The following is a 26,460-nucleotide window of genomic DNA, read 5'->3' on the forward strand; positions in this document are numbered from 1 at the left end:
ACTGTCCTACTGCATTTGTGCTGCTATAACAAAATACCTGACACTGGGTAATTTCTAGAGAACATAAATACGTTTATCACAGTTCTAGAATCTGGAAGTCCAAGATCAAGATCAAGATGCCAGGTTCGAGTTTGGAGAGGATCCAGTTCCTGTTTCCAAGATGGCACCTTGTTGCTGCATCCTCTGATGGGGATGAACACTATGTCCTCACATGGCAAAAGGGACAGAAAAGGGCACACCCACTCCCTCAAGTCCTTTTATAAAGGCCCTAATTCCATCCATGAGAGCTGTGCCCTTGTGATTTAATCCCTTCCTAAAGACTCTAATTTTTAATACTATCACAGTAGTGATTAAGTTTCAACATATGAATTTTGTGGGGTGCCATCAGACCGAAGCAGAAGTGGTCCAACTTTTTGTTAAGCTAAATTATTTTTATTAGTTGCCATATATATCTTTTTTTTTTTTTTTTTTTTTTTTTTTGAGACGGAGTCTGGCTCTGTCACCCAGACTGGAGTGCAGTGGCCGGATCTCAGCTCCCTGCAAGCTCCGCCTCCCAGGTTTACGCCATTCTCCTGCCTCAGCTTCCCGAGTAGCTGGGACTACAGGCGCCCGCCACCTCGCCCGACTAGTTTTTTTTTTTTGTATTTTTTAGTAGAGACGGGGTTTCACCGTGTTAGCCAGGATGGTTTCGATCTGCTGACCTCGTGATCCACCCGTCTCGGCCTCCCAAAGTGCTGGGATTACAGGCTTGAGCCACTGCGCCCGGCCGCCATATATATCTTAAATGACCTTTATTTTCACATTCTTTCATTAGCAATGGTCCTGTGTATTAGGCATTTATCTTTTATTGGAAAGATATTTATATTAGAACCACTTAAAGGGTAAAATACCAAGAATCTTGTGAAAAAGGTAGAAGGGAGTGCCAAAATAGCCTGTGAATAACAACAGAGATTCTACTTTGTATTACCACTTGTCTTGACCATAACCTTGATTTCTAATCTTTTAAAATATATACTTTTGTAATCCCAGTACCATTGAATTTTACTGACACATTCTCATATGAATTTTACTGACACATTCTCATATATATATATATATATATATATATATATATATTTTTTCCCTTGAGACAGGATCTCACTCTGTCACTCAGGCTGGAGTGCAGGGGTGCAGTCTCAGCTCACTGCAGCCTTTGCCTCCTGGGTTCAAGCAATTCTCCCACCTCAGCCTCCTCAGTAACTGGGATTACAGACGTGCGCTACCATGGACCACCATGTTCGACTCATTTTTGTATTTTTTGGTAGAAACGGGGTTTCACCGTGTTGGCCAGGCTGGTCTCGAACTCCTGACCTCAAGTGATCTGCCTGCCTCAGCCTCTGAAAGTGCTAGGATTATAGGCACGACCCACCACAACCTAGCTGGTGTTTTATATTTTTATATAATTTTCTTCCGTCTTCATAATGAAAAGTTAGCTTCATTTAAGCACTGTTCAGTAAGGGCTGCTGTCCAATAGAACCTCTGCAGTGATGGTTATGTTCTGTATCTCTCCTATCCAATATGGTAGCCTTTAGTCATGTATGGCAGTTGAGCATTTGTAATGTGGCATGTAGAACTAAAGGCTTTAATTTTAAACTTGATTTATTTTAATTAAATTTACATTTAAATAGCCATATGTGGCCACTGGCTACCATATTGGTCAGTGCAGTATCAGACTCTTTTGTGTTTGAATTGCAAAATCAGAATTTATCTCTGCCATTTTTTTTTTAATAGCTTTGCTTTCCTTCCTACTTACTTTTATATTTCTCTTAGGTAGAGTTTTAATTTTATCACTAGATATCAGGTTGTCTTTTTTTTTCTTTTCTGAATGTTGCCCAGGCCAGTGACTGTTCACAGGTGCTATCCTAGTGTACTGTAGCCTCCAACTCCTGGACTCAAGCGATCCTCCCACCACAGTCTTCTGATGCCACTACACTTGGCTAGGTTGTCTTTTTTGTAAGGATCAATTCTGGAAGCTCCTTGAGTATTTTCTTAATTGTTAGTTTGAAATCTGTGTTTGTTTTCTCCTTCATTATGATTTGCTGCCATTTGTCTTTTGTGTTTCCCCTGGCACACTTACTAATATAATCTAATCATATTGCCTTATTGCCTTTTCTTCCCCCTAGGTATTTCACTGTGTCATCTGTTTGGTCTGTGTTCTGGTTTTGATTGATACTGTTTGTCATTCCTTTATTTCTTGCTTACAATGTTGTTTTGAAATTTTCATGTTTTCCATTGTATTTTTAGTCTTCAAAATGTCATTTCTTTTATAATAGTTCTTAATAATTTTATTTAAACATCTTGGTAGATTATATTAACCAATAATTCTTATTTTATTTGCCTAAGATTTTAAAAGTTTTTCGTAGAACATAAGGATTTATTCTTTTGACTTCTGCAGTCTTTTAAATCAGACCTGAGTTGCTTTTTAATTTTATATTCCCATTTGCTAACAGCCAGTAGAATTCTCTTCTTATTTATGATTTTTTTAAAATAAAAATGCCTTTGTTGTTTTGATATGTTTGGTTCAAAGCTCCCTATCTTCCAAGAAGTTGCATATTTTACCTCAGATATGCTTTGATAACTTGCTTAAAGTTAGAAACCCTTAAAATTAATTGTATTTTTTACTTTCTTAGATCTGGGACTTTTCTTCATTAAATAAACATTTATTGAGTTTTAGGAAGAAACATACAAAACATAGAAAGAATATGTGGTTCTGACCACTCCCCCATTCTACCATAGTAGGAACCCAACAGTCTACCATATCAAAATAGATTTTGCAGTTGTTGAGGTCATTTGTTCCTTTTCAGATTTATGAGGCTAATTTCTTCCTTTGTTCAAGGCTCCCTATCGTTTTCTCTTATATTTCATGGTTTTTCATCTGTCTTTTCTGATATATTTGGGGTAATGGTGGGGGAGCGATTTATATGAATAGGCATTTTTTTCTATTTTTGAAGTTTTTTTTTTAAATTTCTTCACCCTTGATGGCATGTGTTATTACAACCATTTGTAACCTTAAATAAAACCCAAGACTCACCTCACATAAATTATTTGTATTGTTTTCCTCAGAATCCAACTCACTGTGGCTTATTAGGGAGATTGTTCCACTTCTTCACATTTAAGCCCTAGTGAGCTTTCACTGCTTAACCTTCATCTGTTTTGTATAAGTCCCAAAGCTTTTGCTCCTTTAATCCTCTAATACATTGTCTCAGAATGTTTGTGGATTTAAGCCATCATTTGTGCCTCAGTTAACCTTCAGTTCTGTGTTCAGGTCACTTGAACAACATTCCAAAGTATGGAAATTATTTTTTTGGCTCTGCAGAGATGTGTGGTATTTTTAACTTTCTTTCCTTCATGTCACCAGTGTGAGATACTGATATCTGAGGTATGTTTCACTTACTCAGCCTCACTATTGCTTAAAGTACATAGGAAAAAAAAAAAATCCCTCTATTGTCACAGATAAACAAAGCTGGGACACTGTTTACAGTGTTTAGGACATACTTTAATCAGTAATATGTTTTTGCAATAAGGAAGAGATTCCAGCATGAACCAAACCCAATTTTGATTTGTGTAGAGGTTACTGGGTCTTTTAAAAGGAGAATGAAGGAGTGGGGGCGAGGGGTTCAATGGAGGCTCAGTAGAGTCAGGAAAATGAAAAATTACAAAAGCTCGGTCAGTGTAAATGCAATTAGGCCCTTGTGTTTGGTAGCTGGCAAGTAACAAAGTCAGGATTCTGTCCTCCCACAGAGACAGGGAGACAAAAGCCCTATCCTTCCCGATGATTGCATTTTAAAGGAATGTCTTTCAGGCCCTTGAGAAAGACACTCACATATTATAGGAGACAGAGGAAGGATTTACCATTGTAAGCCCTTTTTAGTAAAAGCTCTAAGAAAGAGGAATCGGGGGCCTATCATCAGGTGTTGGCTACAACAGGCAGTAAATTCTTTTGGCAGCCTTAAGTTTTCTCAGGCAGGCGCTTTAAGGGGAGTTAGGGTTATCCCTAAGAGCCTTGAACTGTTAGAAACTATGGTAGTGCTTGCTGAAGTCTTTCCGTGTGTGTGCGATGGTGGTCCAAGTGGTGCTTGTGGTAGTGAAGTTGCCGATGAAATAATTTGGGCTGAGTTTGCAGTTTTTCTAGGTCAAGATTGAGGCCTAGTCAAGAAGGTTCTGAGGACCCTGACTAGAGTTTGGTTAAAGAGAGAATCTTTGTCACTATACCCATAGGTGAAAACCGTAGGAATAGTATAGCTAACATACACATTAGAGTATATTCAGAACTTCACTTTGTGTTTCAATTTTGAGGCTGAGAGAACCACTTTAAATATTCCAGAGAGGAGTGAGATGGCTGCCATTCAAATACTGGTAATTAGACTGAGGTTTTTCATTTATTTATTTTTTATGGTGTTAATAGAACCAAGAACTTAGTTTTTGTCAGGGAAAGCATTTTGAAATCCATTAAGGTCATTTCAAAGTAAATTATGTCCAAAATGATTTATAATGAATAATTCTCTCTTTATATTGAATGGTGGGGAAATACAGCAGAGAAATGTGTCATTTGTGGTACTGGACAGAGCATAATCAAACTGGATTTTATTTTATAATTTTCTTTAGCCTTATTAACTGAGTGAATTTGCTTATTTAGTTTATACTAAGACAAATTTTGTTTTATAAATTCACTTACTATCAACACAAACTCAGACATTTTGAAGTCAAAGCTTTGAATAAACAGTATTTTCACATTCAGTGATATAAGTGCCTCTTTATTCTTTAGAAATTTTTTTTGTATTGAAATTACTGGGAGGTAAAAGGGAATGCAAAGTTGTCAGGAAGTTCAGCTGCCTTCCTGAAAAGTTCTGCTAATTTATATACACAATGTAGCATATGGCAGTGCCCATTTGTAAATATTTGCCACATTAATTGGTAAAAAAGATGAGTTTTATTATCAAAGCATTTCTTTGATTATTAATAAGGTCAGATGTTTATTAATCATTCATACTTCATCATTTATGATTGTCTCATGCTCTGTACATTTTTTTATTGGTTTGTTTAGTTTTTTTCTCACTGATTCATAAGAGCTCTTATTTTTTTCTCTCAGTTAATCATTAGTCTTTTTATTTTTTAATTTGTATTTATTTATTTTTTTTGAGACAGGGTCTCACTCTGTTGCCCAGGCTGGAGTGCAGTGGCACGATCTCGGCTCACTGCAACCTCTGCCTCCTGGGTTCTAGCCATTCTCCTTGCCTCAACCTCCCCTCAAGGCTCTTAGGGATAACCCTAGCTACTTAACTTTGTGAGTAGCTGGGACTGCAGGCACGTGCCACCATGCCTGACTAATTTTTGTATTTTTAGTTGAGGCAGAGTTTCTCTGGGTTGGCTAGGCTGATCTCGAACTCCTGGCCTCAAGTGATCCACCCACCTCAGCCTCCCAAAGTGCTAGGTTTACAGATTTATTATAAATAAATAAATAAATAAATAAATTCTGAAATTTTTTGTTACATGGTAGGAAGTGGGAGCTTAACTTTGTGAGTTGTTGAACATTGACTCATAGCATGATATAATGAAAAGACTTAGGAATTAGAAAACTTTGCTATTATTGGGACTGTCACTTACAAGCTATGTAACCTTATGTATTCATTTTGTTTCTAAAAATTTGGTTTTTCTCATACTTACGAGTACGTTGGCCAGCCTCTAAAATGGCCTCCAAGCATTCATACCTTCTGGTGTTCCAACACCCTTCTGTAGTCCCCCTCCCACACTGTGTCACAGATGATCTGTGTGATCACTAGATTGTGGCAGAAGTGATGGTGTATGACCTCTGAGACTTAGTCATATAGGCATTTTAGCTTTTGCCTTGTTCTCTTGAAGTACTCACCATGGGAAATCAGCAACCATTGGGAAGACTCTCACAAAGCCCTGTGGAGGGACACTGAGGTCTCCTCTCAGCAGCCAGCACCCCCACCTGCCAGATGTGTGTGTGCCCCTCTTGAGTTCTTGGCAATAATGAGTGATTATTGTTATTTTTAGCCAGTAAGTTTTAGGATAATTTGTTACTCAGCAATAGATAATACATTGAGCAGTTTTTAAAAACTGCTTCAGAATGTGGCTCTGAGCTAAATAGAAATCTGTGAAACACATTTTCAACAAATCCATGATTTATAGAACAAATTACCTACTTATATACCTGCCTCCTCAGAGACTCAAGTTGTTCTGTCTCAAATTGCTAGGAGGTACGAAAAAAATCAGCTTCTGCCTTGTAAGAGTAAGTTCCCCTAGGACAGGACTACCTTAATCACTTAGTTTAAATGTTTCTTAAGCACTTACCTTCTCTCAGCTGCTGAGGATACATCACTGAATTAGTTGGACAAGATCTCTCTGCTCTGCTGGAGATTTCAGTTTGTTTGGGGAGGTCGACTGAAAAACAGAAACATTCTTTTTGTGGTAAGTGCATTGAAGGAAATGAGCAAAGCAGTGGTAAGGAGATCTCCTTTAGGCTAGTCAGGGTTTGTCCTGCTTCTTCCCCAGCTACAGTGCCTGGCACACTGCAGGCACTCAAATATTGAATGTATAAATATGTCTGAGTTGGTTTGTTTATACTATGACAGAATAATATCTTTTTCCCTCTGACACACACATGTACATGGGAATTATTTATGTGATTGTCCTTCCAGTTTTATGATCCAAAATGTTATAACTCAATCTTCCATGTTCAGAATTGTGAAATAATATATACTGTAAACACCCTCCCACTGCAGAATGCCTAGGTATTGGATTGAACAAATCTTTGTGGCATTGATGATTTTGCAAAAAGGTAGAGGACTGTTCTTCTTTAAAAAAAAAAAAAGCCAGGAGATGAGGGGATTGGGGTAAAGAAAACCTCATGAACCAGAATTAGAATAGTCTGCCATACCAATAGCAGATTTAATGATGCTGAGCTTTTGGCTAATAGCCAGAGATAAGGGAGCTGAACTTGAACTCCTCTAGTCTACACTCTTGGGTGTACAATGAAACCACTGTAAAATTAGGGCATATCATCAAACCACTGGTAAAAATTAGCTTAAAATTAGTTTAAGCTAACGTCAGATAATAAACGTAAGGGAATAAGCCACCATAAGCAGAGGTTTTCCGTAAAGAGACAGATTGTAAACATTTGAGCATGTAGGCCATATGTGGTTTCTGTTACACCAATTAACTTGCCATTTTAACGTGAAAGCAGCCATAGAAAATATATAAATGAATGAGTGTGACTGTGTTCAAATAAAACTTTATTTATGAAAAATAGGTAATGGGCCAGATTTTTGAGGAGATATTTTAAGAGAGAATGGCTGCAAGTTTTTGAACACTAATGAAAAACATGAGTCCACAGATTCATACTGTCCCAAACAACAGAGCAAAGAGAAAGTCATGCCTAGTGACCAGGCCACTAGGTGACCAGGTCAGGATCAAACCCTGACCAGCCTAAAGGAGACCTCCTTACCACTGCTTTGCTCATTTCCTTCAATGCACTTACCACTAAAAGAATGTTTTTGTTTTTTGGTCTACCTCCCCATATCATAGTGAAATGCATAATACCAAAGACAAATAAATTTAAAAAGCAGCTGTAGAGAAAAACTGGGTATTTGCAAAGATTTATGAATTAGAATTGCAGAATTAGTAATAGGAGAAGATAGTGGAAAAATATCTTCAAAGAGTTGAGAGGAGATCATTACCAATATAAAATTATATGTCCAACAAGTCTGTCTTTTGAGGATGAGAATGCAGACATTTACAGATAAATAAAAATGAAAGAACTTACCAAGAAACACACACTAAAGAGATTTTAAAAGGCTGTTCTTTAGGAATCTGGTCAAACAGCTTCATATTTTAAGGAGAAACCAAATCACCAAATTCCAGACACTTGAAATCATGGGAGATGACAAGAATGCAATTGTATGTCAGTCAATATAGTTTTCTTCAGATATTGATTATTAGAGAAAGCTGAAATTTGTGCTTTTGTAGTTTTCTTTTTTTTTTTTTTTGAGAAGGAGTCTTGCTCTGTCGCCCAGGCTAGAGTGCAGTGGCGCGATCTGGGTTCACTGCAGCCTCTGCCTCCCAGATTCAAGCAATTCTGCCTCAGCCTCCCAAGTAGCTGGGACTACAGGTGCCTGCCACCCAGCTAATTTTTTTGTATTTTTAATAGAGACGGAGTTTCACCATGTTGGCCAGGATGGTCTTGATCTCCTGACTTTGTGATCTACCCGCCTCGGCCTCCCAAAGTGCTGGGATTACAGGCGTGAGCCACTGTGCCTGGCTGCTTTTATAGTTTTTTTGTGTGTGTGCTTTTGTATTTCCTTTAGTTTTTCTAGTTGTTTAATTGGTCTTTTTTTTGTTTGGTTTTTTTGGGGGGGGATGTAAAGTAGAATTGAGGTCTGTGATGCTACAAATGGTTGGGGTATTCTATAAGGTCTTCTTTTATTACATGGTTTAAACTGTTTTTTTGCAAACAATTTCTTTTTCTTTCCTTCTTTCTTTTTTGAGACAGGGCCTCACTCTGTTACTCCCACTAGAGTGCAATAGTGCATTCATCATTTGCTGCAGCCTTGAACTCCTGGGCTTACAGGATCCTCTCATCTCAGCCTCCTGAGTAGCTGGGAATACAGGCACATGCCACTGCACCTGGCTAATTTTTAATTTAAAAAATAAAATAGAGACAGGGTCTTGCTATGCTGGCCAGGTTGGTCTTGAACTCCTGGGCTTAAGTGATCCGCCTACCTCACCTCCCAAAATGCTAGGATTAGAGGCGTGAGCCACCATGCCTGGCCTTAATTTTTAAAATTTTTATAGAGACTAGATCTCACTGTGTTGCTGGTATCAAACTCCTAACTCAAGGGATCCTCTTGTGTCAGCCTCCCAAAGTGCTGGGGTTACAAGTGTGAGCCACCAGGCCTAGCCACAAAGAATTTCTGTCCAGTGATTAGTAGTTCTAGATTTTTGTCTTGTCTTTTCTGTACATAGATAACTGTGAACATATTTATTCTGGGCATCTGGTAAATGGAGATCCTCCCCTCCCCACCCAAATTTGTTAAATATAGGAAAGATCAAATATAGGAAAGATCAAAGTTAAGGACTTCATCTAAAACGTGAAATGTTCCGTGATTGCAAAAACTGCAGAAAGCCACTGAAGATCAGATTGAAGTATTTGGCCTCAGTTTAAATAATAAAGTGATCACTGATAACTTTCTCTTTTAGTTTTTATTTTTAAATTGTAAATTGACAAATTGTAGTTGTATATATTTATGGGATACGGAGTGATGTCATGATCAATTAATACAATGTGGAATAATTAAACCAAGCGTATTAACATATCTGTCACCTAAAATACTTTTTTTTTTTTTTTGTGATGAGAACATTTGGAATTTACTGTTAGCAATTTTGAATGTACCACACATTATTTACTGTGTAAATCACACTGTACAATATCTCAAAGAAACAAAAATTCCTTCTAACTGAAGCTGTATTCTTTTACCTTCGTCTCTCCTTTTCTCTAAGCCCCTTCTAATAACTATTAATATATAGTTTAATATATAGAAGTCTAATATATCACTTAATACATAGTCTAAATATATAGTCTAACAGAAATTGAAGCAAAATGACCTTGAATTTAAGAAAGAACTAGTTGTTCTAATAATGGGAAGGACGTATTTATCCTTATATGAAAATGATGATAAACGATTGTCACAATACGTAGCATTTATCGAGCACGTAAACTGTGCCTCAGAAGGGGTGCTAGGGCTGTCTATATGGTTTTGCATTTGGTCCTCAACACTGTCCCTTTAGTTTGAAATCCATCGTCTCCATTTTGTAATTAAGAAACCAAGGCTTAAAGACGTTTGAATAAATTACTGAATACACGGCCAGTAAGTAGCAGAACTGGAATTTGAAACCAAACTTACCTGACTCTTGCGCAGAAATTTTGCCTCAGACACAAGAGTCCTCTGTGGTACCTTAAGCTGAAAAGCAAGTTTAGATAATTGCTACAGTTATTATTTAGATGTATTTATATGTTCTCCAATATTTATAATATGCACAGAAGCAATTAAAGGTGATATTGAAAGCATGGGATTGAGAGGGAAAGAGGAATTACTTAACTAAGTGTCAAAGGCATGCAAAGAATTCCTTCCAAATGTCAAGTACTGAATTAGAGTGATTCTTGAAATGTAATTTTGATTTCTGAAGCATTTTTATATATGGCAAAAGCTTTTAAATTAGAATATTCTTCTTTCTAGTGGAAAGAGTGAAAGAACAATTAAAACTTTCCTTGGAAAACAAGAATGGCATAGCACAAACTGGTGAATTGACAGTTGTGCTTGATGGATTGGTGATTGAGCAAGAAAATATAACAAACTGCAGCTCATCTCCAACCAGTAAGCTAACTTTATATGTTTGTAAAATTTAAAGGAAAAAGAATGAGCAAGAAGTATATAAAAACCTAGTTTCTTTCTTTCTTGTTGTTCAGTAGAAATACAGCAAAATGGTGATGCCTTACATGAAAATGGAGAGCCTTCAGCAAGGACAACTGCCAGGTAGAATATTTTATTTGAATATGGGTGGCGACATGATGTGGAACATATTTCCTGAATAAGAAGTTTTATATTTTACCTTAGTTTAGAATTTGCCACAGAATTTAGAAGCTTATGTCTAAACATGTCATTTGGTTAATTCTTGTGAAAGTAGCTTTTTAAAAAATTACAGCTTTATTGAGATATCATACATATATCATGAAATTCACTTTTTAAAAGTATATGTTTTAATCGTTTTTAATATATTAACATAGTTGTGTTACCTTCTCTACTGTGTGATTTCAGAACATTCTACCCTGAAGAGAAACCATGTATGCATGAGTACTCACTCTCCATTTTTCCCTGTACCCATAAATCTACTTTTTCTGTGTCTGTGAATTGTCTATTCTGGCCATTTTATATACATGGATTCATACAGTATGTGATCTTTTGTGACTGGCTTCTTTTTCTTAGCATGTTTCAAAGTTCATTTATGTTGTAGCATGTACAGTGCTTTATTTCTTTTTATTGAAAATGGCTTTTTAAAATCTGTATTTAGACGTATTTTATAAGTACAGTCAGTTACTATGGATAAATAGGTATCATACCACTCTCTGGATTGGCATTATGCTGTAAATCATGAGAAGGTAAATGCTCCACAGATTGTGGCTTTCTCTCAGACATCATTGTGGCCTTCCCTCAGATATATCATTCTAACATTTCAGAAACACCCTGGCATTCACAGTTCGTGACAATTAATAAAGGTTTTTTTTGTTTGAAGTAATTTAAATTGGAATAAAAGTATATAATAGATCAAATAAAGTGGAATTAGCACCTGAAAATATAAAAATATACTATTGTAAAACGGACTCATTACCTTTGAAAAAGCATACTGGTATATGACAAAGTGTGACCTTTATTAATCTATAGTTATTAGTATCATTTCTTCTAACTTGCCATTTAGTGATTCTCATTAGACCACTTGAACAGATAAGTATGCCTTCTGAATGTATATTTGGCTTAAGTAAATATATTTAATGTCCATGTAATTAAAAAAATTTTAGATGGGTAGAGGAGCTTGAATTACTACCAAATATTGTCGATTGCATAGTAAGACTCTTTGAATTAAAGATTAGTTCTATAGTACCAGGAGAAATTCAGATGGGTGATTTTACCTAGACTTCTGAATCACTGATTCTTGCTAGTTGCCTCGGGAGGGGCGTACAAATCACAATCATTTCAGTCTTTACCTGCCCAAACTTCCTAAACACATCTTGTTCCAAATGTATAGGTGACAGACAAGGGAAAGGAGGGTGGGATTCATTAATCATTTGTTCATTCAGCAGATATTTACTGAATGCCTGTTTGATGCCAGACATTAGTTCAGGTACTAAGAATACCAGCAGTGTTCCCATGAAATTGACATTCTGTTGAGATAAAGGTAGATAGTAGGCTGGGCACGGTGGCTCGTGCCTGTAATCCCAGTGCTTTGGGAGGCTGAGGTGTGCAGATCATGAGGTCAGGAGCCTGGCCTGACCAACATGGTGAAACCCCGTCTCTACTAAAAATACAAAAAAATTAGCCAGGCGTGGTGGTGCGCACCTGTAATCCCAGCTACTTGGGAATCTGAGGCAGGAGAATTGCTTGAACCCGGGAGGCAGAGGTTGCAGTGAGCTGAGATCACGCCATTGCACTCCAACTCTGGGCGACAGAGCAAGACTTCGTCTCGGGGGGGAAGAATATATATATATATACACACACACACACACACACACACATATATGTGTGTGTATATATATGTATAGTAAACAACAGAAGACATAAATACACTAATTGGACATAGCAATAAGCACTATGAAGTCATTTAAACGGGACAAGATGACAGGAATGGAAGGGAGCCTATTTTTAAGAGATGCCAAGGAATCATCTCTGAGGAAGTGTGATTTGAGCTAAGATTAATAAGCCAAGAATGAACCATCTGTGCAGAGTTCTGAGGGAAGAACTTTAAACTTTTCTGATAATTTCATAGTTATTATGTTTTACCACCTGGCATATCATAATTTGTAATAAACATTTGAAGACTGTTCAGTATGTTTTTGATATTCAGTAAAATCGATATCTGCTGCAAAGTGAGCAAGGATGAGCTCAGAGAGAAATAGGTTAGAGAGAAGATGGGATAAAGGTGTGGTTGATTTTCAAAAGATTTATTGGCTAACCAGGAGAGTGACATGATGATCTGGTTTATATTTTTAAAACAATGCTCAGGCTGCTCTGTGGAGAGTAGATATGGGATGACCTGTGTATTTGGAAAAGCACTCCTGGCCACTTAACAATTTCCAACTCCTTTAAATTTTTTTTTTTTTTTTTTTAAACACTGTGTCTCACCAAATCGCTCAGTTCCTTCCACTGCCAATAAGACTTAAAATGTTTGATTTTGTTGTTAGAGTTACTTATTTGCTAATGTATATACTACACATTTTTATAGTTCTGGGGTATAATATTTAGCTTTTTTTGATAATCCTGTAGTCATGATTTTAGTGCCTCGTATATGCTAATTTGTAATCAATATCTGAAGACTGTTTTTCACTTATTTTTCAAGATTTAATAAAGTTATAATAGTTTCATGCCAGGTACAATGGCTCACACCTATAATCCCAGCACTTTGGGGGTCAAGATGGGAGGATCGCTTGAGGCCAGGAATTCGAGACCAGCCTGGGCAACAAAGGGAGATCCAATCTCTACAAAAATTTAAAAAATTAGCTGGACACTGTGATGCATGCCTGTGCTCTTAGCTGATCAAGAGGCTGAGGCAGGAGGATTATTTGAGCCTAAGAGGTTGAGGCTGCAGTGAGCCACTGCACTCCAGCCTTGGTGACAAAGTGAGACCCTGTCTCTAAAAAAAAAAAAAAATTTACAGTAGTTTGTACTTGATTTTTATGATTCATATAATTTCATGAACTTTTTGAAACTACTTTCTTTTAGAGCTTTTAAAATAGATTAATATTAGTCTTAAATATTTAAAATGTACAATTTGAATATTTTTGTGAGAGACCTTATTTATTTTGACTTAGTATGTTTGTATACCTCAGTATTTTTTTATCTGCAGAATGGATATACTTAGAACTGAAAAGTAATTAAAACTTTAATATAAAACATGTCATATCTTTGTTCATTACCTCTCATTTTACTTGAAATGTAAGAACTCAATTGTTTGGAAGTAGAATCTAAAAAATTTTTAAAAAATAAATAACAAAAAAGAAACTTAAGAGAACTCAATAAATAATTCTTATGAAAATTCTCATGAAATGTTGTTGACTTGTACTTAAATGATTGAAATAAGGCATTTTTTTTTCAAGGTTGGCTGTTGAAGGCACGAATGGAATAGATAATCATGTACCTACAAGCACTCTAGTCCAAAACTCATGCTGCTCGTATGTAGTTAATGGAGACAACACACCTTCATCTCCATCTCAGGTTGCTGCCAGACCCAAAAATACACCAGCTCCAAAACCACTCACATCTGAGCCTGCCGATGACACTGGTAAGCAAGGCTATTTTTGACACCTTGTTTAAAGGAAAAGTAAATAAAGTTTATGTATCCATCCATGCCTACACTTCCCTTTTTGTGCAGTCCAGTCTTTTTGTGTGTGTGTGTGTGTGTGAGATGGAGTCTCACTCTATTGCCCAGGCTGGAGTGCAGTGGTGCGATCTCGGCTCACTGCAACCTCTGCCTCCTGGGTTCAAGCAATTCTCCTGCCTCAGCCTCCTGAGCAGTTGGGACTACAGGCACCCACCACCACACCCAACTATAAGTTGTTGTATTTTTAGTAGAGACAGAGTTTCACCTCTTTGGCAACTGGCTGGTCTCGAACTCCTGACCTCAAGTGATCTGCCCGCCTCAGCCTCCCTAAAGTGTTGGGATGACAGGCATGAGCCACTGCACCCAGCCTGTGCAGTCTTTCTTAATATTCTAGTCTATGATAGGAATTTAAAAATTACAATGCCTGAAATTTTTCCTAATAATTTGAAACTTTCTGGATTGTTTAGGAAGATATTTCAAAAAATATTTTAGAGGTCAGAACTTTTACTAAGCAAGTGCGTATATGAGAGCTAGATTCTTAAGCTTTACGCCACAAAGAGCACTGTGTAATTCATGGTATAAAATATACTTCTGAAAGAACTTTAGTTAATTCATTGATTTCTTAGTAAAAGTGAGTAATGAATGGTTCTTTTATCCCCTCTTTCAGTATATAAATTTATTATTCTTGGCATCTAACTTGGTGGAAAAATGTACTAGGAGTTGAATAGCTCTCAGAAAGTTTATTTTCCAAAAGTAAGCTTTACTGTATTATAGAAGGAATGCCTAAGGAAGATGTCCTCTATAATCCTTAGTGGACTCAGTTATAAGATTCATAAATGCTTTGTTTGGTCATTGTATATTAACTCTTTCAGGTGAGTCTCCTGAAACTTAAACATCTTAGGATGTTTTTAAGATTATTAGCACACATGTTGGGAATTAAGTTGAAATCCTGGTCTTTTTATTCAAGAGCCTGTATTCCTCCCTGTGTTTGTCCATTTCTGGGAAAGTATTCAGAAGTAGAAATACGTAAAGAAGCAATTCAGTATTTACATTAAAATAGATGGACCTTTTTGATAATGAGTCTTTTTTTTTTTTTTTTTTTTTGAGATGGAGTCTCACTCTGTTGCCCAGGCTGGAGAGTGGTGGCAGGATTTCAGCTCACTACAACTTCTGCCTCCTGGGTTCAAGAGATTCTTGTGCCTTAGCCTCATGAGTAGCTGGGATTACAGGTGTGCGCCACCATGTCCCCCTAATTTTTGTATTTTTAGTAGAGACGGGGTTTCATCATATTGACCAGGCTGGTCTCAAACTCCTGACTTCAAGTGATCCACCTGCCTCAGCCTCCCAAAGTGCTGGGATGACAGGCGTGAGCCACTGTACCCAGCCAGTAATAAGTCTTAATTATGTATTTTTATCCAAGGTTGGTATTTGGGGGATGTTTACCAGGAGTTGTCTGAGAGTTTTCGTAAACATTGAGAACTGACACGTGAATGATATTTTTAAAATTTAATTTCTTTAATAATGCTCCCCTTAAAAAAAAAAAAAAAGGAAGTAGACTAAAAGATGGTTTCCCAAGTACTCACAGTAGGTAGAATTTTTTAGTCTTAATTTAAGGTGGCTGGAAAACAAAGAGAATAGATACAACTATTAATGAGCAAAGTTCATGTATTTTCTGATTTTCACCTACTTTCTAGTAAGAACATTTGTCTCTGAGAGTTCTGTTAGCAAAGCAGAAAAGGAAATATCATCTTGGATTATTCAGATTATTTCTAAGTTAAGAACAGATCAGTTAAAATTGCTACTATTTCTAATACAGGTGGAGTATCTCTAATCTAAAAAATCTCAAATCTAAAATGCTCCAAAATCTGAAACTGAGCATTGACTTGATGCTGAAATTTCAGAAATGCTCACTGGAGCATTTCGGATTTTGGATTTTTGGATTAGGGATGCTAAACTGGCAAGTAAAATGCACATATTCCAAAATTTAAACAAATATCTGAAATCTGAAACATTTCTGGTTCCAAGCATTTTAGATAAGGGATATTCACCTTGAATATGGATTTGGAGGTTTTGCTCTTATTCCTAAAATATTCAGCTGATTGAATACATCTGTGAAAATATCCATTGACCACTAATTAGTTGTATGTTTTGGCATGTGGATGTATTCAGATGTTGATGTAAAAAGGAGAAGAAATTGAGGCTTTCCTCATCGTAGAATCTTAATTTATACCTCTACAGCTTGTCTGATACTGTATAGATTCTTTCCATTGGTAATAAGTTCAGTTCTCACATTTCTTTCTTATTTATCCTTGCCTAAAATTTTAAGGTAAAAATAAAACGAATGTGAGGAACTAGAAATGAGGGTCTTATCATAATTCTCATGACATTTCATAGTAACTGTAAGGAAATCTATGACAATCTGAAAAATAGTGATAATAGCTCCTATTTGTGCCCTGCATGTTCTAAATAGTATATATGCATTAACAGATTTCTCTCTCTCACAATAACTCTTTGAAATAGGTGGTAGTATTTTTCCTTTTCTCTGATGAAGGAACTGAGGCACTGAGAGGGCACAGCTAAGAAATAGAAGAACTATAATTGACATTCCACTATCTGGCTATTGATTCTGTGCGCTTTGCTTTCTTCCTATTCATTTTGATGTGTGTGATTTTTATAGGATCTCAAAGCTATACTGTCCGTCTTTTATGCTGCTAGGCTTCAAACAGCATTCCCCTATCCTTTTCACCACCTCTGATTATTGCTAGTGACATCTGACAAAACAATCCAACTGTCATCATTCTATTGGCTGGTTTACAGAGGCTTCCGGAACCTGTTCTGTTGGTAGCAGCCATTTAACTGATGGCTTTTTGGATGATTGTTCATCACTTAATAGGAGGATGAATTCAGGTATCTTTTCAAGGAGTGGGTAATCCCTGTCCTTCTAAGGTGTTGGTGTAAGATGGCATTACTTTTTCTAATTAAGGATTTCAAAAATTAGCTTTTGTTTTTGGAGATGGGATGGAGGTGTGTATATTCTATGTATAACATGTTAAATGTTTTTAATCCCTTAATCTGCAATTCCACAAGCTTGAAATCTCTGAAACCAAAAGGTGTTTGTTTTTTATTTTTATTTATTTATTTTTTTGGTAAACTCATTTGGTGGCAAAATGACTAGAACTGATGGAAGGCTATTTATGGTTTTTACTTACCATGCTTACTCTGCATATCTCTGCATTTTGCTGCAGAAATATTAATGTATTTAGTCATGATGTGTGACCCCTAAACCCCCTCCAGGCATAGTGTAATATACAATATATATGCCTTTACCTTTGTTTGTTTGTTTTTTTGAGACAGGATCTTGCCCTGACTTCCAGGCTGGAGTGCAGTAACCCCATCATGGCTCACTGTAGCTCCGACCTCCTGGGCTCAAGTGATCCTCCTGCCTCAGCCCCCTGAATAGTTGGGACTACAGGCATGTGCCACCATGCCTGGCTAATATTAAGATTTTTTGTAGAGATGAGGTCTTGCCATATTGCCCAGGCTGGTCTCAATCTCCTGGCCCCAAGCAATCATACCACCTCACCTTCCCGAATTGTTGGGATTACAGGGGTGAGCTACCATGTTGTCCACTGCTACCTTTCTAAATTCCAAAAAGTTATGAATTCTGGAACACACCTGGCACTTAAGGTTTCAGATTAGGGATCATGGGCCAGTACTAAGGGGTTTAAGACAAATGATATATTTTTGTCAAAGACAGTATTATACATGAAGGCTTCCCCCTCCCCCAACTCCTGTTCTTTTGAAGCTTGAGTAAGGGGATCCATTTGACAGTTTAGTTGCTATGAAGATTGGCAGGTATTCCAGGTTAAAATGGGAGGCAATCATAATGTAGTAATCCTAGCACTTTGGGAGGCAGGTGGATCACGAGGTCAGGAGATAGAGGCCATCCTGGCTAACATGGTGAAACCCCATCTCTACTAAAAATACAAAAATTAGCCGGGCGTGGTGGTGGGCACCTATAGTCCCTACTCAGGAGACTGAGGCAGGAGAATGGTGTGAACCCAGGAGGCGGAGCTTTCAGTGAGCTGAGGTCGCACCACTGCACTCAAACCTGGGCGACAGAGCAAGACTCTGTCTCAAAAAAAAGATTAGATTTAGCCTCTGACAGGAGGTAACGTGGTGTCTCAGCTCAACCACTTACCATGTTAACTCTGTAACCTTGGACAAATTTAGCATCCTAAAAATTTATGAAAAGAGGATAATATGCGACTACCTTATAGAACAGTTTTGGAGGTTAAATGAGATAATCTAAAACATAATAGTCCTTGGAGAGTGGTATTTAAGGAAAATATATTCTTTTCTACTTTGTTCCTCTGGTTATAACTTCTAGTGTAAAATAACTTTTTCTAATATGTAGTTATTATTTTATTAATCAAGTAGATCAGAGCTCAGTGTGGTAAATTTCGTAGAGAACTAAATGATATCACAAGTTTATTGTATTTTTTTTAGCTCTATAAATATACAAAAAGTTGCAAAGAAATGTATAGGAAGGTCTCATGCACCCTTCACCAGCCTCCTCCAGTGTTAACATCTTGTACAACTATTTTGTATCAAAATCAGGAAATTTACATGAATATAACCCATAGAGCTTGTTCACATTTCACAATTTCTACCTGCGTGTGTCTGTGTGTTTCTGTACAGTTTTGTCACGCATATGGCTTCATGTACCACCAGTTCAATCCAGATACAGTACTGTACCATCACCAGAAGACTCCTTCATGATGTACCCTCTTTAAAGCCACATCCACTCTCAAGTGTGAACTGAATATTAAAGAAACTTGCTGTGTATATGCAAACAGTTATTTTTCATGTCGTAATTTTAAAATGGAGAAAAAATGGCATTTAGTATTTCTACTTTTTTCTTCTTTATATTTGAATGTACTTTTAGAGTGAGGATAATTGCATGGTGCTTTGAAATGGATATACCATAAAGTTCATGCGAAAATTAACCTCTCAAAGACTAAACATAAAGTTAGGAAGATATGTCTTATAACCCAGAAGTCATAATGGCTACAAGTAAGGCTTGGGATATGTTCATTAAGAAACCAAGCCAGTGAGTGTGGTCTTATGTCTTGTGGAGATAAGATGGTTTGCATAAGCTTCTGCTATCATACCTGTTACATAAGATTTTAATTTTTTGCCCTATGTTTCTGCATGAGCAGGGAGCCTACCATCCTGTCCTTCCTCTTTCCTTTTTCTTTCCTTCTTTTTTCGGTTTTATCTGTTCAGTCTTTCTTATATCCATTTGTCAACAGATGTTTATTTTGCAGCTACCATAGGCTGCACACTGCCAGGTGGCTGGGCACATAGGTATCAGAGTTTCTCAATTTCAGCACTATTGACATATTGGCCCAGGTAATTCTTTGTTGTAGGGGGCTGTCCTGTGCATTATATTAATAGAATGTTTAGCAGTATTCCTGACCTGTATGCACTAGGTGCCAGTAACGTCTTACCTTCTCCTAGTTGTGATGACAAAATGCATTTACAGACATTACTAAATGTCTTTGGAGGTGGGGAGAGCAGAATCTTCCCTAGTCAAGAACCATTGATATATATGAACAGTAATCTCTCCAATCAAATATTATTGTGGCATCTTAATGCAGTTCTGAGCAGTATTGAAGAACAAACATTTGTTGAATTATTGAATAGAAATAATTTGTTTCTAAGCTAGCTTTTTTTAAATTAATAGATTTTATATTTTAGAACAGTTTTAGATTTACAGGAAAATTGGGCAGATTGTAGAGTGTTTCCATATGTCCTCCCACCCCACTCAGAGTTTTTCTCTTATTAACATTTTGCATTACTGTGGTATGTTTGTTACAATTAATGAACCATTATTAATACATTGTTATTAACTAAAGTCCATAGTTTATGTTACCTTACATTAAGGTTCCTTCTTTGTGTTGTACTGGTTCTGTGGGTTTGAGAAATTCATATTGTCATGTTTCATTTATTCATCCCTCAAACCCTTTGCAACCACTGTTTTTAAATACTGTCTCGGTAGTTTTGTCCTTTCCAGGATGTTACATAATTGGAGTCCTACAGTGTGTGTAGCCTTTTCACATTGGCTTCTTTCACTTAGCAATGTGCATTTAAGGTTTCTCCATGTTTTTTTGTGGCTTGACTTCTCATTTCTTTTTATCACTAAATATTCACTTATTAAGGCTCCTTGGTTACTGCAGTTTTTGGCAATTGTGAAAAACATTGCTATATACATTTGTGTGCAGGCTCTTACGTGAATATAAGTTTTCAATTCATTTGTACTGAGGAGTGAGAGTGGTGGGTTGTGTTTTTAAAGTATGTTTACTTTTGTAACATACGGCCAAACTGTCTTTCAAAGTGTCTGTACTCCTGCATTCCCACTGCAATGAATGAGAATTTGTAGTGCTTTGCATCTGACCAACATTTGCATTTCAAGAAGAGTTTATTGTATATTATTATTTTAACAATACTGAATCTTCCCATTGAGAGATATTTTATGTCTGTATTCATTCTGTCTTTTTAGTAATGTTTTTAAAAATGTTTTCTTCATGCTGGGTGTGCAGTGGCTCATGCCTGTAATCCCAGCATTTTGGGAGGCCCAGGTTGGGGAATCACTTGAGATCAGGAGTTCAAGACCAGCTTGGCCAACATGATGAAACCCTGTCTCTACTAAAAATGCAAAAAAAATTAGTCGGGTGTGGTGGCACACGCCTATAATTCCAGCTACTTGGGAGGCCGAGGCAGGAGAATCACTTGAACCTGGGGTGCTGAGGTTGCAGTGAGCTGAGATTGCACTACTGCACTCCAGTCTGGGTGACAGAGCAAGAATTTTTTTTTTTTTTAATGTAATCTTGATGTTGATCTTGTGTCTGTTCATTTTGCTGAAATGTTTTAGCTCCAATTAATTAGTTCTAATGGGTTTTTAAGAAAAATTTTCTTGTGTGTTCTAAATAAATAATGTATTTGTCATTTTCATTACAAATGAGTTTTACCGTCTTCTTTCCAATGTTGTTATGACTTTTCTTAATGGATTTTCAAATATAATCAATATTGAATTGGCATGGTAATTGTGATCTTCTTTGTTTTGTTGCTGATTTTAATTTACTCTTTTTCTTTTTCTTTTTTTTTTTTTTTTTTAGGGGGGTCTTGCTCTTTTGCCCAGGCTAGAGTACAGTGGCATGATCCCGGCTCACTGCAACCTCCACCTCCTGGATTCCAGCGATTCTCCTGCCTCAGCCTCCTAAGTAGATGGGATTATAGGCACACACCACCACACCCAGCTAATTTTCCTATTTTTTGGCAGAGATGCGGTTTCACCATGTTGGTCGGGCTGGTCTCAAACTCCTGACCTCGTGATCCACCCACTTCGGCCTCCCAAAGTGCTGGGATTACAGGCATGAGCCACCATGCCCAGCCCTGATTTTAATTTATTCTTGATCTTAATAGAAGTTCTTACAATAGGCTGTAATCCCAGTACTTTGGGAGGCCATGTAATCCTAGGCATGTAAAAACATGCCTGTAATCCCAGCACTTTGGGAGGCCAAGTCGGGTGGTTCATTTGTGGTCAGGAGTTCGAGACTGGCCTGGCCAACAAGGTGAAACCCTGTCTCTACCAAAAAAATAGGAAAATTAACGGGACTTGGTGACAGGCGCCTGTAATCCCAGCTACTTGGGGGGCTGAGGAAGGAGAATCGTTTGAACCTGGGAGACGGAGGTTGCAATGAGCTGTGATCGCGCCACTGCATGCCAGCCTGGGCCACAGAGCGAGACACCATCTCAAAAAAAAAAAAAAAAAAAGAGGTTCTTAAAATGTTTTACAATTATTGTATATTAATGACTATAGGTTTGTGATAATCTAGATTACTTGTGAATTTTTCCTGATTCTTCTTGTCAGGTATTTTACCAAGATTTTCTTGAATGCTTTTGGTTTGTATTGAAAATAATCATATGATGTTTATCCTTTAATCTGCTAACATAGTAGATTTTCTAATGTAGTTTCCTAATATCAAATCATCCTTGAATTTATACATGATGTTAGTCTATAGTCTTCTTGTTCTGTTGTTGTTCAGTTTCAGCTTTGAAAGGTTACATTACATTACCTTCCCAGAGTGAGTTAGGACACTCCTTTTCACTTTTTCTCCCCTAATGTGTTATAACACCTTAAATAACGTAGGAATGATCTATCTGATAAAGTCTTCATAGAATTTTCTCAGAAACCTTTCTGAGCCTGGGGCCTTTGGGAGCGATGGTATTAGAACTTTCATCACCTTTTCCATTGCTACTCTGATTTGTCTTTTTTTTCTTTCCTTTGAGTTAGTTTAGCTAATTTCAAACTCATTGATAGGAAATTGTACGTGGTATTTCTAATGTTATTTATATTAAACATGTTTTCTTTATAAAACTTGGAAAGGTATATTTTATGGTTTCTCCAGCTTTCCTGATTAAAAAAATCATATGCATTTGTTGAAAATGCAGATCCCCAGGTTCCTCCCTAGCGATTTCCCCTAGAGATTCAATAAGTCTAGTATGAGGACTTAGATATTATATTTTCAGTAAGTTCTTGAGTCATATCAGGTGCATTAGGAAATTCTGATCTTTTTTTTGGGTCTTTTGATCAAAATTCATTTTCTTCTGGTTACTTTTTTCTTTTTTTCTGTACCTGGAATGAATTCTAAGCTCTTTTATTACCTTTTTTTCTTACATCTTTGGTACTTCTTTGGCCATGTCCAGTAGCATTTAATCTGAGTGGGGTTTTTTGTCATTAATTCTCCTAAAATTTGTGATTATGTCTCCCTCTGCCGTTTGATATGTGGTTTTCTAGTAGGTTTTATTCTGTAATCTGTTCACCCTTACAGTTTTAATTTGACTCATTTTTATAGTGACACATAGTCGAACTAGAGCAATCAATCACACTTAAAATGAAAATTAGGAAAACTGTGTCACTGGATTGCAGTACTGGGTTATTTCTTGAAAAAGTGTAGAACAGGTTCTTGTAACCCCTATAGTGCTATTTTAAGAATTGATGCCATCATAGAATTCCTACTATTGGCAAAACAGTTTGTTTGACGTTAGCTACCATTTACACAAGAGAAGAGCAATTGAAAGCAAAGTTTAGATGGCCCATACAGACTTCTCAGAATTGATGATTTGGAGGGAAAACATTGGTTATCTTAATGTTGGTGCCTCTCTCCTTAAGGTTGTTATTATTATACATACTTAAATTTTTATCATTTACATATTTATCCCTGAAATTTTGAGCAACAAAAAAAAATCTCCATTTTATTTTATGTTACATATTTTGAAAAGATTACTTTATCTGCTGTTTGGAGAATGGATTGTAGTTGCTTAGTCTGGATTAGGCTCTGAATAAGTGTAGTCAATTGATTAGGTAATTGATTGCTTTATCATTACTTGATAGATTGTTTTATTAATTTTTCCTTCTCAGTTAATGGAGAATCATCCTCATTTGCACCAACTGATAATGCTTCTGTCACGGGTACTCCAGTAGTGTCTGAAGAAAATGCCTTGTCTCCAAATTGCACTAGTACTACTGTTGAAGATCCTCCAGTTCAAGAAATACTGACTTCCTCAGAAAACAATGAATGTATTCCTTCTACCAGTGCAGAATTGGGATCTGAAGCTAGAAGTATATTAGAGCCTGACACCTCTAATTCTAGAAGTAGTTCTGCTTTTGAAGCAGCCAAATCAAGACAGCCAGATGGGTGTGTGGATCCTGTACGGCAGCAGTCTGGGAATGCCAACGCAGAAACCTTGCCATCAGGGTATGTTAAATTTTTTAATGTCTGACTTGCATTTAAGTAGCAACTGTCTGTTAACATATGACTATTGAATGTGTGTATAAAATGTTTTCATTGTTCAGAACTTCAAAATCTAAGTTGGGATCTGAATCATACTATTTATTTACTTGCTACAAAGAAGTACTTTTTGAAACTAAGAACAATTGCTCATCTGGTTGAAATATATGTAGTATGAAGGGAAAACAAAAAACCGGATGTTAATTAGCAAAACCCTCTTGATTTGATTCTTGGTTTATTTTTACTTTTCATAAGAGTGACCATGATACTCCATATAATATCTTCAGTTCTCTAGCATCCTTGGTGGTCTGTTTCCAGACCTCATGCTGGGGAGGAAATAGCTCTTCTTTTCCTCAGCTAATAAATTGAGTGCTGGAGAGTCACATACCTTGCTGATTGACTATGAAAAACACAGTTTTTCATTGCTGATTAGTAATTCTTAAGCTCTTTTAAGTTTCTCATTATAATTATTTAGCTCCCCATGATTTTCTTTAAAGAGTATTCTATATGTTTATTCCATTTGGTCATCTCCTCTGTATTCATGTAACAATTTCTTTGACCTTTGGCACTGGTAATACTAATATTAATTAATGATTAATTGTCTCTGCCTTCAAGAAGCTTATGTAGTGATTCACAGTTGTAAACGTGTACAGTATATACAATACGGTCAGAAAGTGCTGCAATCAAAATATGGACACAGTGCTTTCCAACACAGCTTACAGTGATCAGAATGTCAACTCTTGTAGCTGTTGCAACTGTACTTCTAGATGTCTCTACACTATTGTCTTCATTTTCTTACCTCAGTCACTGTTAATGTACCTTGGTTTTTTTTAGAATTGTTTTTTCTCAGTGCCCCTTACTGGCTCATCTGATGTTGTCCACTGCATAATTATGGTTTCAACCTTTGGTCTTCCTTTGTGTGCTTACCCCAGTAGATCTAGCACTCTCCATTATTATTGTTTTGCAATGGAGTTTCACTCTTGTTGTCCAGGCTAGAGTGCAATGGCACAGTCTTGACTCACTGCAACTTCTGCCTCCCAGATTCAAGTGATTCTTCTGCCTCTGCTTCGTGAGGGGCTGGGATTAGAGGCACCTGCCACCATGCCCAGCTAATTTTTGTATTTTTAGTAGAGACAGGGGTTTCTCCATGTTGGTCAGGCTGGTTTCAAACTCCTGACCTCGTTATCCACCCGCCTCGCCTCCCAAAGTGTTGGGATTACAGGTGTGAGCCACCACACCTGGCCAGTGCTCCATCATTTTAACTATTAAATCTATATGTTCAGGCCAGACTTTTCTCTGAGCTTATTTTCAACCGCTTTTCCCTCTTCTTTTTCCTGCAAATGTTTCAGCTTTCCTTTCCCTCTCAAGAATCTCTTGTCCTGTGTCCTCTGTCTTTGGTAAATTAGTCATTTATCCTAGTCTCTCATGTAACAGTCACTGTGGCAAAGACATATAAAAAGCTATTCTTAGCCGGGCGTGGTGGCTCATGCCTGTAATCCCAGCACTTTGGGAGGCCGAGGTGGGTGGATCACGAGGTCAGGAGATCGAGACCATCCTGGCTAACACGGTGAAACCCCGTCTCTACTAAACATACAAAAAATTAACCAGGCATGGTGATGGACGCCTGTAGTCTCAGCTACTCGGGAGGCTGAGGCAGGAGAATCGCTTGAACCCGGGAGGCGGAGCTTGCAGTGAGCTGAGATTGCGCCACTGCACTCCAGCCTGGATGACAGAACGAGACTCCATCTTAAAAAAACAAAACAAAACAAAACAAAAACTATTCTTACTGTCAGAAACCTCATCATCTAAGTGCTGGGGGTGGGGAAGAGGAGTAAACAATCAGCCAGTATACAGTATAATTAAAGCTAATACCAGAGGTAAGTTTACGATGCCATGACAAGGAACACATGCAGAGAAGGAATGGGAGGAGTCACCTGTGCTGTTGACATCGATGAATACTTTCTGAAAGCTGTGACACTTCAGTGGATTCTGAAAGAAGAGGAGGAGTTATAGTTAGCACAGTGGTGAAAAGTTTCATTTTCAGTAGAGCCAATTGCACATTCAAATCCCTAGTACCCATGAAAATGAGTATGCTGAACCCAGGAATTATTATTTTGTTATAGTTTGAGTTCAGCATTTGAGGCAGCAAGATATATAATGCTGAAGAGAAAACAGCCCTATGAAGAATTTTGTGTGATTGCAAAGGGTTTTGAACTTTTTTCTGAAAACCACTAATAAGCATTAAAGAATGTAAAGCAGGGGAGTGATATAATCCTCTGCTTTTGTTAAGAACATTTTTGCAGTGGTATAGACAGCTGAGGAGTTAAGGAGTTGGGATAGCAGCCAGGCTGTTTTATAAATGAGGGAAGCCGGCATTCCAGTTCAAAACAGTAAGTACATACACCTAATTCTGTCGGGACCAGATAAATGCTTCAGCAGGCTTGTTGTCACCATT

At 37.2% G+C, this 26,460-nt stretch overlaps 1 protein-coding gene and 1 long non-coding RNA gene across 6 annotated transcripts in view; one reads left to right on the top strand and one right to left on the bottom strand.

The window, feature by feature from the left end:
* Positions 1-26,460, top strand: part of WWP1 (WW domain containing E3 ubiquitin protein ligase 1) — a 123,212-nt gene that overhangs the window by 43,594 nt on the left and 53,158 nt on the right. For 2 of the 5 annotated variants that reach the window (XM_003902938.5, XM_009213273.4), the window contains 4 exons: positions 10,296-10,433; positions 10,526-10,592; positions 13,925-14,109; positions 23,636-23,972. In XM_003902938.5, coding sequence (XP_003902987.1) covers positions 10,296-10,433; positions 10,526-10,592; positions 13,925-14,109; positions 23,636-23,972 — 727 coding nt within the window. Of the gene's footprint in view, positions 1-10,295; positions 10,434-10,525; positions 10,593-13,924; positions 14,110-16,382; positions 17,056-23,635; positions 23,973-26,460 lie in introns of those variants that run through there. The other 3 variants (XM_017962155.3, XM_021942473.2, XM_009213274.4) reach the window with 3 other exon arrangements.
* LOC108587286 lies at positions 6,192-26,314 on the bottom strand. The gene is made up of 4 exons (XR_002523882.2): positions 25,940-26,314; positions 15,732-15,766; positions 9,963-10,019; positions 6,192-6,444 (listed from the first exon to the last, which is right to left on the bottom strand). It is a non-coding gene; the product is annotated as an uncharacterized LOC108587286 (long non-coding RNA).

Source organism: Papio anubis, chromosome 8 (genome assembly GCF_008728515.1).
Source record: "Papio anubis isolate 15944 chromosome 8, Panubis1.0, whole genome shotgun sequence".
Taxonomy (NCBI): Eukaryota; Metazoa; Chordata; class Mammalia; order Primates; family Cercopithecidae; genus Papio; species Papio anubis.